Source organism: Ooceraea biroi, chromosome 12, assembly GCF_003672135.1.
Source record: "Ooceraea biroi isolate clonal line C1 chromosome 12, Obir_v5.4, whole genome shotgun sequence".
NCBI classification, from domain to species: Eukaryota; Metazoa; Arthropoda; class Insecta; order Hymenoptera; family Formicidae; genus Ooceraea; species Ooceraea biroi.
In genome coordinates, this window is record NC_039517.1 from 8,890,601 (window position 1) to 8,903,915 (window position 13,315).

Sequence of the window (13,315 nt, forward strand, 5' to 3'; positions counted from 1 at the left end):
TTGATTGTAAACTCTACGTTAAAGCCTGGACCACAATTCGCGACTTTGGCGCGTGCAAATAATCCTAACAGCTAAAAACACGTACATACGTATCGCTAAAACACATAGCGCGGTGTGCCCGGCAAAAATTTATCTCTGTCACGTCGACGCTCGGCACGGGATATCGCGGATCGAATCTAAATGATACCGTCGCTCGATACCGGGCACAGTCCGACGAATTACTCGGCGGTGGATAAAATACCATTGATATCGTATCGCGTTTCGACCGTACGCGTTATTGTTAACGCTAATACCGTTCACCGCACACCGTTTCCGCGCGCGTTTACCGTTCACTCGTTTCGCAGCTCGGGCGTGATGCGTTAATAAATGGTGGAACGACGGCCTACACGGCTTCCTTCCCTTGCACTTTTTAACGGTAATCGGCGTCAGAAGCGATTTGCATTTAATCTGTGAAAATCAACGGGGGAAACTGATAAATCGCGCGCGAATAAATTCTCGAAGTAACCGAAAAACGCTCCTTGCGCTCGTTAATTACGGTCATCCCGGGCACCCGATTAGTTGCAGCGGATGCTCGGTGTGCATCGTGCGTCTGGCGTCCAGTATAAAAATAAATAAACTCTACTCTCTATCCCCTAGGAAATTCAACGACATCTCACAACAGTACAGCTAACAACATAATTATTAATCGACGACTTATCACTTACATCCTAAGGCGGCGCTAAATCGAGGAGAGGACTATCGATTTTTGCGATCTCGTGTCGAGATTCGCATTTTATCTCGGTGGTGTTCCAAGTTGCTCACTCAATATATATACATATGTATGTATTTACACGTGTACGTACGGTTATCACATAGTCCCGCTGCCGATTCGTCCTCGAGTACAAAGTTACGCTGCGTTCGCACGATTATCACGCTAAAATCTATCTTATCACGCTATCATCTAGTCGATATATCGTTATACCCTATGTCTCGCTGTTTTATAATTATCGGCTTAGGCATCGTAATAGATTTGTTCATAGACGAGGACGAGAAAATGCGTTGATGTAGTAAGAAAATGCTGTGCGATGTAGTATCAACGGAATAAATATGATATGTTGAAGCTGAATCATCGTCTCTCGCTCCACAGGATCAATCGATCGATTATTAAACACAGAAATAATTCCAACCGAAAAAAAACAAGGATTTCCAATTCCTCGTTAATTTTATCTGTGAAATTTTCGCTATGCGAAAAATATTATTTCTAAAATGAATATACACGTTTTTTTAATAATCGTGACAGAAACGCAAAACAATTTTTACACCTTTTAAATACACAATGTATAAATAATATATCGCGAAATAAATTCAAAAATTCAAGGTACCTGTCGCTCTGGCGTTATCATTATTGACAGTATCACACCTATATGTATTCACGCACGCACGCACACACACACACACCATCATTGACACCGGACGAACACTGCGTGAATGGCGTTGTAGATAACCCAGATAGTTATTCGACGACACAGTGGCTCATACAATGATACGTACAATACATAATGATCGCACGACAAACCGTATGGTCGATGATCAAACCTTACAGACGATCCAAAATCGCGATGAAGGGAGCTATCAAGTATTGTAGATCGCGGACGGGTCAATGGTATCTCCATGACTCGCTGTAATTTTCCTTTATTTACGGATTTCCATTCGTTGACGTTTGTACGTTTGTTAACTAAGAACGATCACATGCGCTGATTGCACATATATCACGAACATAGAAATGAGTAATGAAGTGTATTATTAAAAAGTGTATTTTATTTCGATTCTGCCATCGTTAATGTGCTCTGCATATTGTTTAATTTATATTATTTTACATGGAGTATATGAAACTTTGAATTCTCGATGCATGGTTCGCGTGATTTGAATCCATCTCGCGCGGTCATTAAGTTTCCGTTATCAAGAAATTATACTTTAATATTGAAATGCAAATATCTTTCCTAAATTTGAGAAAAGAATGTGACGTAGATGATAATCATCATATCATTAAAGAGAACTATATACCATATTAGTAAGAAAAAGCATTAATGTACCTTTTTATAGTCGTTGTAAATGAAACTCGATGAATTTATTTCAAACTTATTGGTTTCCATTCGGAATTAGGTCACTAAATTCAAACTTATTTCGAGCTTTCGTAGCTACGTGCGAGTTTCACACGTATAAGCACGTGTTTCTGACCATCGCATGATTTATGTCGTAGCTGTCACGTTCAAGTGTGCAATAAAGTCGTTGTTTTTTACGAAACCAGCTACATGTGATAAAAATCATATTTTCACGTAGAAAGGACAAAACCCCAATTTAATTACCATCTGTCACAATCACATCGAAACTTTTGCACCACCCCGTCTAGCACAGTGGTATTACAACATAATTCCGGGAACTTTTTAATCTTATTACCAGAAATCGCGAATATTTCTCATGAAGAGAAACGACAGCAGCGATATTTTGTTCAAATGCTTGTGCACACACATTTTTCAAATCAAGCGAATCACGCTTTCGGTGAACTCTTGCTTTAATCCGAGTTCTTCTTTTGACGGGAAACACGTTGTTAATTGTTAATATCAGTGATCATTCTAGATTCTGTTGTTGATTTTATTAACGTTATTTTACACGCGATAATTGCACGTGTGAAAAGTAAAGGATAATAAAAAAGTATGTTCCCGTTTCTCCTGATATTCGATTGCAAATCGAATGGAATTCTCCCTCGTTGAAATAACGGTAAACGAATAAATGACGAGTATGGAAATATCCAATGGAAAGAGCGCGTTTCCAGTGAAGATTTAGTTTACGGTCGCGTGCACGCTCACGAGCTGAGCTACAGCCTTAATTGCGGCACAATCATCGCATTATTTCCTCGTATAGTATAAATGATAAAGTATGGACCCGTTTCCGAACCAGTCGCAAGTGCCAACGCAAGGACGATGTAATCTGAAGCGAAATTAATGGCCGTTACGAAACATTGTCATTTCCGCAGTTCGCCTATCTTGCTGCGCTTGGTCAGATTTTTTATATATCAGAGAGATTACTATTACTATCATATATATCTATACGCGAGTATATCTATATTTACACGCACAATGCCTGTTATATCAGTAAATGTATCTGTGGGCTTAAGAAGCGTTTGTGTCCCGCTGTTATTCGAACAATTCAGTACAGCGACTGTAGGCTTATATGAAAAATAATGGATACACATTGATTGATAAAACATGAATACGTTTATGCACTAGTTCCTATATTTGTTCAAAGAACAATGCATATTTGCTGACATGTTTAGATTGCATGTTTGGATGAAAATGATAAAATGGATAACACTCAACTTGATAGCACACATACAGAGATATGCGCGAAAAAATGCATGTTTTTTTACAGCAATGTTGACATTTTGACAGCAGATTCACATTTGCTTTAAAATCGTTATCAAAGCTGTACCTCATTTCAATTTTTACATGCTACAGTCGCTGTTTGGTATCTACTGTGTACGTACGAAAGATCTTGGCCCTTGCGAGACTTGCATTCTACTTGGAGCGAAACTTACTGATGTGCTGATTTAATTGACGCATTGTTCCTTTCCTCTTCTCTGTCCTCTGTCTTTGTATCTTTGAATACGTTTTACAAGGGAGCATTGAAACACAACTAGTCACGTTACAGTCGTACCAGAAACGACGCCTGGATCGAATTCTGCACGCAGGATGTAGCGTTTTTTTCGAAAAGATGTTGCGTTACGTTTTTAACGCAAACGGAACGAAACACACCGTCAGCCTGATCATAAAATGTAAAGTTTATTTAAAACGGATCTTTTATTTTAAAAAATATCTAAATAATAAATGTTTATTTAAAAAATATCTACGGATTGACAAAATAAGTTTTCGAGAATAAAACCTCGGAATTTACATTTTTCTTGAAATTCTGTGTCGTCAATTTCCTTTATGACCAGGGTTGCGGTGTATTTCTGAGCACTCATATCGCTCAATAGCGTTTGCACGCGCACCATTTTATTAAATGGACGACAATTTTCGTAATGTCGACGTTTCCCACGTACCTAGTAGTTGTGAAAAGAGATCGCAGGGTGAATCGCACTTTTACCGCTCGCTGACCCACTTTCCCTCAATTTAACCCGCATCGCTAACCCTTCTGCTTGCCTTATCACTTATTTGAGGCGGAGGTTTGGCTTTGACTCGATTCACCATGCTGTTCCATTCGTTTCCATAAAATCAACGATCGATAGATACATCTCCCCTCGCCCGATACCAACTGAAGCCTCGCACTTGTGCCCTAAATCGTACGAATCGTTCCTTCCTCGGAACGCTTGATAAATGATTTTCTTTTTCGGAAATAGCGGTTACAGAATCCGGAAATTTTCCAACAACGAAGCTCCAGCGAGGATGTCGGGCGCTTCATCACCTGGCTCGTTAATATTTATCTTGATTGCGCTGTATTTCTCCACGAGCGACAGCATCGCGCGAGAATTGTACTATTTATTATACATTACTATTCCGTAGAATACGAAGAGCAAGAACGGGAACGGTGACAATCTGAGAACAACATCACGTGCGACGGTACAAATGTCTGTAAAAAAGTAGTATGCGTGAATGCATGCATTTGTATGTGTGCGCAGATGGTTTCAGTAAAAATGCACGAGGAATCTGTTTGTAACAAAATGCTTTTGATGGTTGAAAAGTTCCGTCCGCGATGCGGAGTATGCTAACTAATCATTTGATCGCATTACAATTGGAACATTACATAGCCGATAGCACGCAGCAAATAGATGGTTCCTTTTTAGAACTGATGCCCGATGCTTTCTCCGTTCTGCATATTCTGACAGATTTCATGTTAAATGCGGCTACAAAAAGATCGACTTGAACGTGATAGCGTAAAGGATAGGGTGGAGCGCATAAAAGTACGAAGATTCGCGTTACAAAATTACATGTATTATATTTTTATATGAAAGATAAAAATGGAGAATGCCTCTCCAGTGTCGAAATTATCTACATTTTCGTGGAAGAAGAGTGATTCGAGAAATTGCTGTTTTTCGAAGACGATTTCAGAAGAATAGTCAAAGGGATAAGGTATAACGTTACATCTTCACTCTATACATTCCACCCTGTATTGAAACATCGTTGATCAGATTCACTTACCTTCCGCCGACGTCGATATTACCGGGAGATAACGAGAAATGATCGGAAACTTTGACACGTCGAGACAAATTGCAGCTGTATTCTCGTTAGCGAGCCGGGCGTTAAATTCCATATTTTTCGCACGCGGACGAGTATCACCCACGCTAGAAAGAATATCGATTAACTGAGACAAAGAATCTCGATATCACTTCCGTCACTGAACGAACAGAGGAACGCAGTTGCCGCAGTCACTGTAACTACTTTCGCCAGACTTGATTTGATGAAGCGGATTTGCGCGCTGAATTGGCCGGCAGGAACACGTTGTCGTCGTCGTCGTCGTCGTCGTCGTCGTCGTCGTCGTCCACGTCGTCATTGTCGTCGCTCGATAAGCCGATACTCGGTTTCGTGATTCCCTCGCGGCGGTCTTCTCTTCCCCGTGCGAAGTTTCTGCTCCTTCGGAGTGAGTAACATGGCATTCCGCACGAAGTCACGAGTTCTTCGCACTTAGGTGAACCGCATCTTCGCGAGAGACGTTACACCGTGGTAAAACTGCAGTTGCAAGGGTTTCCGCAGGATTTTCCTCAACTTGGCGCGGTCTGGAAAACGGGATTTGTCAGAGGGTTTGTCACGCGACGCGTTTCCCGCGGGGGCGGAACCGCGTGGGAGGTAATGAAAGTCGAGTCTCGGGTTGCCAGCTGTTGAGGAATCTCGTGGAATAATATCGTTTAGAAATACTCGTCTATTTTTCGAAGTTATACGCATGAACAGGAGGAAATAGTCTTTGTTTTTCGCTTGTGTGCTCGCTGCGAGTTGGGTAAAAACAAGAGAGAGGCTTCAGTAGGCTTCGTCGTTGTCGGGCGAATGAAATGGAAGATCGATGGCTACGAATCCGGCAATTACTGGCGGCGGTTCGGCATTAAAGCACCCCGGAATACCCCGAGCATTTTCAGCAGGAGAATATATTGCTTGGCTATGCTAATTCGATCAGGCCATTCACGTGGCACTTAAAATTCGATTCCTGCGTTTAATTGGCGCAAAAAAACGGAGTAGCGAATTAGAGATCCTTGTTTTGATACGAAAGCCACGTGGAGGTCTCCATATCGATTTCTTCGTCAAGCCGCGGCTGAGACACCACTCGAGCCACGGCGCTTCAAGGACAAAATCTTTCACAAATATTCCTTGTTCCTGCGTTCTAGCAAAGACGAGCTTCCTCCACTTCCTCCAATATCATTCTTACAGACAATCTTCGCGTAATCTTCTTTCGCAGATAAAAGTTTCAATCTGTTTCTTTTCGTCGCTATCTTCGGCAGATTTCTTTTTCTATACATGTGCAGCTATAAATCCACCATGAAGTTATGCGAGTTCTCGAATCACTGACATTTTCTCGAAACTGAAAAGAGAACAAAACTAGTTTAATACCAACACGTTGATTTATATTTGAAGAGTATTGGTCGTTGACTGGAGATTTTTCGTTTTTCCCACGTGTAATACGCTGCTTCGAGCTTGCCGTTAAATTACTGCATTATCTTCTCTCCCATGTTCCATGAAATAATTGAAACAAATGACATTAATTGGAATCAAGTCGCAGTTACGCGCTCCCGTAGATTTCATTGTCTTCGTTTTATCCTCTGACGGTTAATTTCCCCACGATCTCCGATCCTCGGCGTTCCAGTGACTCGTAGATTTTCCCTCTGCGGAAAATTGCGAAGACTCCGTTCCAGAGTCTCGCACGTGTCGACTTCGATTATTCACGAAAATGATACACCGTCATCATCGTCGTCATCGTCGTTGTCGATCTCTGGCAGCATTTTCCTTTTCGCGACCTCGTTATCCGTGCTCCCTTTGCCATTCCCGTCCGCTTCGCCCCCATCGCGAATTCCGTCCCCGCGGCCGGCATCCTCGTTATCGCGGGAAACTTTTCGAGATTACGGGTCGCACCTGCCGACGTTTCCTCTCGGGTCCCAGAATTCCTCCGTCGCCGACAGCGAGGCACCTCCTTTTCCTTTCCATACGGCATCGCTTGCATTCATCACAGCTCGATGATATCCGGCGCGCGAAACTGCACTTTGCTGCAGTACTTTACCTCCTGCACGATCTTGTTACCGAAATTGTCCCCGTTCGTATCGGTATCACCGCTCCGCTCCTCGTCGTCGTCATCCTCCTCCTCCTCTAAATCCTCCAGGACCTTGCGTCTGTCTAGACGCCAGCCGCCACTTATACCGCCGGCCCTCAACTTCTTCTTCTTCTTCTCGCGGATTTTATTCTGGCGAACAGATCGCCGTGGTTATTTGTATCTGAAAGTCGAGCAGAACGGACGCACTTTGGAGCGTGAGTGTGATATCGACCGCGGGTGTTCGCGCCGCCCTAACACATATATGTGAAGTTTACTTTATCTTATTTTAATGTCGACGGTCTGACATAGATCGAGTGGGAAGTGTTATCGAAGTCGTATCGATAATCGGGAATTATACATTTTTGCCGGCAATGACGGGGGAGATTAACGTGATTTCGACAGGTCAAGCCATTTGTGGCATTTTTCGCGTGTGTCATTCGCGCGCGCGGAATATAAATGACTTAGTCGCGATACACTGACATTATATTCGGTTTTTTTTTGCGAAGTCTTTCACGTATCCCTCATAATCGGTGAGAATGTCGTAATCACGTCGTTATCATGTTGAACATGCAACACGGCCTCCGAGCGGTATTTCGGCCTGTTGACTATAGAAACTTGATCGGGTGCGCGTTCATATACACTCCACACACGTTATGCGATCCGCGCAACCCTCAGCCCTCCAAATATATCGAGTGTTGTAATATACGTAAATTGAAACGCGGTGACAGGTAAGATAAAAAAAAATTGTTTCATCGTCGTCGCTCGCCGTCGTAAAATAGTTTCCATCGTCGATTCCGCGGAGGAACTGGGTCAACACCGCGCGTTACTTTCATAATGAGTCGCGTTCATATTTTCCCAAGGAAAAGCTCGTATGACGTCTACGCTATTATCCTATTTTGAAAATTTTTAGGAGAACTAGTCTTGATTGGAATTGTCGCTCTCTATATCTGCAATTTAGACACAAAGAAGTTGCATAATTATTAACAAGAACTTGCGCCTCGCGGATCATCTTACCCTTGAGATATATTATAGAGGGTGGAGTCCTGAATAATGTACAGTTTGCTCAGGAGTGTTTGTATGGGTGAGCTGGGAACAAGATGGATGTGGGTGTGCGTACGCGTCCTTTCAGACGAAGGACGCGCGTCTCAAGGATGAGATCATTCGTGAGGTAGAAATTTCATACAGTGTAAATGCATAAGTTTAATTTATTAGGAGCTTTTCAAGTCTTTCAAAGAACGGTCTTTCTTTTAGAAAAAATTATCCAGAACTATTACCAGAAGTTGCAATTAGTGTAATTAATTCCAATCTTTTCATCCGAGATTAAATTTCAGTAAATCTAGCGTACTGAGAGTTCGAGAAATGGACTTACCTTTCTGGTAAAGGGCATTCCAGAATTCTGCAGAAAGCCAGACCGACCGCCACCATGAGTATCACAAATAAAACCGCGTATATCACGCATAGATGCACCAAAGAAAAAATATAGAGCGTCTTGTGGCACCATCTATTTGGCGCGTACAACGAGAGTTCGTATTCCGGCCACTTTATGTGCAGTATCCAATAATGTCCTGAAATAAAACAAGAAAGGAAACATAAAATAATGTAACCACGTCTGATTTAGAGTTCACGCGATGAAAAATCGGATTGCACATCGTATAACACATTATCCGGTATTTCATATTGAAGAGTACTTTTTTCGAGATACGTCGAAAAACCTCTCGTTTAGTTAGTTTTCCCTCGAGTTTATCCTCGCGTTCGACCCAAAAACTTCTCAGGTGAGGTGATAACGACTTCGCAGTTACGTGGCATACATTTCAAGCGCTCGCGATTAAGCAACCTGCGATTACGTGCTGCATTCTGACCACCGGATTATCGCGTTTCATCGTACGACACTCCGAGGGCGAATTGGCGCGTAGCACGAATAGCAAATATTGCACGGCGATACCTGGACATGAACAGTTGAATTGTTGCAACAGCAAATTTTTTTACGCAGAATTTCTTTTTACAAGCGGATTCACGTGCTCGCTTTTCGCATGAGTTTGTCGCTTTTCACCCCATTTCACGCAAGTTCGTGTTAGCGAACTACTATGCGTTGAAAAATACTGGACGTAAAAAGAAAATAAAATAGAAAAATATAGGTTAGCCCAACGTGATGTACGGATATTAATAAAATGTCTGCATCGACATATGCGCGCTGGTAATTGATGAAGAACGAAGATAGCTATATCCTGATTAATGGCGATATTGCGGGAGCCCACTTCCGAGACATCTTAACATTGATCCATTTTTTTGCTAAAGATAGAACGTGTCGTTAAAGCCGTTCGTGCAACGTGCAAATATAAACAAAGCCCGCCACTTGACCGATATTTTCGCCGGCGTAAGAATTCGCTTGTAAGCATACCGTCTATGCACAAAAAGCCCTCTGTGCAATTAAAATCAACGTGCAAGGGGAAGTTAAACGCAATGCATACTGCAATATTTGTGGACACAACATAACACTGTTGTGGCGAAACTGTTTCTCGCGCTTTGTACGTTGTTTTGTTCACTTAGACCGAGCGTTTTCAAATCCGGATCTGACCTGCGGGAGATTTGTATTGGATCCACGGGAAATTTATATAAAAAATATAAAACAGTGGAACAGGATTAACTTCTTATTGAAAAATAAAAGGGACAATTATTATACGATAATTAAAATCAATAATTAAAAGATGAATAAAAACTTCACGAAAACCTTGATTTAATAAACTCAAGACGTTTGTTAAAAAGTTTTTAAAACATGGCAAGGAAAAGATGCATATTATTCTCTCTTTTAGATCTCGGCAGTATACAAAATGGGAGCTCTATCTCTACTCATTAGTGATTTTATTATGCATTTATTCGTATAATTTGTATAATCAGCCTCTTCTAATATTCATTCGCGTTTGCATCATATTATTATGGAATCACGAGACACAGCATTATAAACCGCATATGTTTTCGTAACATAGTCTGCTTTGCGTTCGTTAAATAAAGCCCCGGTGGCTTTAACGCTCGAAAAGTTCGGAGACCGTAGCGCACGGAGTAAAATACATAACGTAACAATTCCGACGACTTTCTTGCTTACCTAAAGCGAACCACGCGACCAGGAAGCACGATAAAGCTATGGAGAGTAATTTCATAGGCGAGACGTGTGATCTGGCAGCGGGAACGGACAGGACTTCCGGCCTGCGGGATCGTATTTGCGAATAAAGCGCCCAGATCATACGCACGGCACCCAGAGCTCCTCCAATCAACATGTACACGGGAATGTATGGCTCTATCGGACAATCCTTGATGAATTGCACACCTGTAGAAGTAAAATCAAAACATGTTATTTCAGACATACCAGTCAGAAATTAATGTTTCTCTTGTATATAAATCACATATCTTCTTTATTTTATTTTAGATATTTATATTTTTAGAGTTTTATACATGGATTTGTCTTCGGCTGCACACGTCGCTAGAGATTTCAACTTTGACACTGCATCACAATACATACGCGCGATGTGTCGAAGCACGCGTGGTAATTGACGATATATACAGTTTCTGTTTCTGCAGTTTTCCTATCGTAATTTCTCTCGTTAGTGGATTTTTATGGGGATGTTTTTTCCGGTTTCTTTTATATCTCGAAATGTTCTTTTTCACAGCTTGTGCGCCGAGCAATAATCTATGGTTTAGTGATTTGTTTAATACTATAAGCTCATATTTTTACCGAAAGATTTTAAAGAAAGAAAAACGTAGCTTCTTAATCGCCATTTTCGCCCATCGATTAAGATACGTACATAACGAACGCGCGTCGTTAGCATGCGCTTTTTGCAACAGCAGCATGGAATAATTTAGCATTAATTGCGTTACCCGACGTCCATCCTGTGTGTCATGTCCTGGTTTCACGTTCAACTTAAGATAACATAACATGCAAACATCTCCAGTACACACTTGAGCAAGGTATATTTCATAATTATGTATGTCTAGTACACGCAAACTATTAATTCTGCTACGTCGTAATTTTCACCGGTCTTTCGAAAAATTAATTTCATGACATCCGTGATAAGAAAAATGAAAAAATCTCACGATCTTCATGAATACACGAATAATTGCATAATTGCCTATTGTAATATCTTGAAATTCTGGAATTTGTGCAAACTAAGGAAATTATATTACTATGTAAATTACGAAGGTCCTTATTTGAATCCATAGTAATATGATTTACGAGCCACCTTCGCGATTAACACGGAAATCACATCAATACGAATCAATATTTGATTGGATGAAATTTCGCATAAGGCAATCAAGCTGATATTTTAAACGCATGATTGCCTCTCTTTTGCCCTCCTTACACAATGAGGGTAGTTTTCTTAATAGCATTCTGACTCGCCGCGGATTTGATGCGTTCCGCGCGTTAGTCGCTCGACAAGTCAGCTTGACCAGCTTTAAGTGCATCATTAAATTTTCATAGCGCAGGTTACTACCCGTGACTTTACCGATTGTGCTTTCGTTATGTGATTCACGAAAGACCGGAGTCGTTATTCAGTATCGGCGGTCCGCAGCCATTCTTGTGATTCGTCTACGCCATTATTATCGATTGCACATTCTCAACGAGTAGACCTCGCCGGAAAAGGTGAATGCACTGGGTCTGCAATAAATCAGGTTGAACGTTTATGCCCCCGCTACCGTGCGAGTAACCGGCTATGCCCGAGAAATGAAGTATGCTTGCATGCCATAAGCTCAACACGCTAGCGATTCGCGTGTCGTAACCCGGACAGCATTAATTAACTTCGGAATAATGTCATATATTCCGTGGAATCTCGACCGCGTCTCTCCGCTCCGACCGAGACCGCATTGCCTGAAAAGATAATGCATTCTATTTTTCTGCCGCGTGCGCGGGATTGCAATGCGTTACGCGCAAGATTTAGGAGCCTGCATTAAAATTGGATGTGCCAAACTCGCGTGTAAATATCGTGTGGAATTATTGCACGGCGATATAAAATGGAAATAGGCGCGAGAATCTCATTTGAGAAAATCTCCTTATGAAGATCCGTCGATGGAAGTAAGCTCCTATTTGCTTTGCACGCAAATATTTCTCCTCGTACTACTGTGAACATTTACCAAACATTTGTACTTTGCTACTTGAAACTTTACTTTGTGATAAAAGAAAATGGAAGTAACGCGCCATTTACGTCCCACTGTAAATTTTTATCTTAGAGATTGCGACACAAATTTCTTTCAGTTTATCTTGAAATCTAATTTTATTTGATTTAAGTTTCTCAGGAGTACAATTGCAGTTACAAAAATGTCAATTAGGCGTGTAAAGAAATTGTGTGCACAGTTGTATGTATTTCACAATTTACAACACAAATAAATTATAAAAATAATATTCTCATCATGCACTACAAATAATATGATTAATGAACAGATTATGAATTTTACAAATTGTTGATTAATGAACCTTTTCATTGGTGAGGAATTTCAATTTACTTGCCCCAAAGAAATTCCAAGCGCGAGTCCATTTCGTCAATGATCTCTCGAGATATGCTTTTACTAGGAGGACACTAATAAAAGAACCTTATCTGCTGCGCCAATTACCGTGTGCTCGTCCACGTGAATTACCTCAGGGAATCATCTTTTACTATCAGATTTTGTGTGATCAGACTTATATCTTTAATCTGGACTCAGAAGTTAGAGAGAGAAATCGACATCGCGTTACTGCTGTGATACCGTATTAAAAAATTTTCTTTGAACATAAAATTATCTCCAGAGACATAATGCATGAAGATATTTCCTTAAGAGAGAAAAGGATAAAGAGATGATAAAAAGCTTCAAAAGCTATGCGGTAGAAAAAAATTTGCATTTGAAAAATCCAGGAGATACCACAAAGTTTGTTGAAACATAGGAAAAATGATAGAATAACGTGTTTTCTTCAATTATAACCTCTTTGCCATTCTGTATATCAAAGCTTTTGTACATAAAAACAACCGTGCAAAAATTTCTAAGAGTTACAAGAATCTTTCGAACAGACACAGTATGAAAAATAGAA

The 13,315-nt window shown here is 40.9% G+C and overlaps 1 protein-coding gene across 5 annotated transcripts in view; it reads right to left on the minus strand.

Moving 5' to 3' along the window:
- Positions 1-13,315, minus strand: part of LOC105282241 (nascent polypeptide-associated complex subunit alpha, muscle-specific form) — a 43,136-nt gene that overhangs the window by 7,106 nt on the left and 22,715 nt on the right. For 2 of the 5 annotated variants that reach the window (XM_011344093.2, XM_011344094.2), the window contains 3 exons: positions 10,367-10,588; positions 8,636-8,831; positions 1-8,213 (listed from right to left, as the gene is read on the minus strand). The exon at positions 1-8,213 is cut by the window's left edge and continues 458 nt beyond it. In XM_011344093.2, the coding sequence (XP_011342395.1) occupies positions 8,153-8,213; positions 8,636-8,831; positions 10,367-10,588 (479 nt within the window). In that variant the 3' untranslated portion in view covers positions 1-8,152. The remainder of the gene's footprint in view (positions 8,214-8,635; positions 8,832-10,366; positions 10,589-13,315) is intronic. The other 3 variants (XR_894462.2, XM_011344095.3, XM_011344096.2) reach the window with 3 other exon arrangements.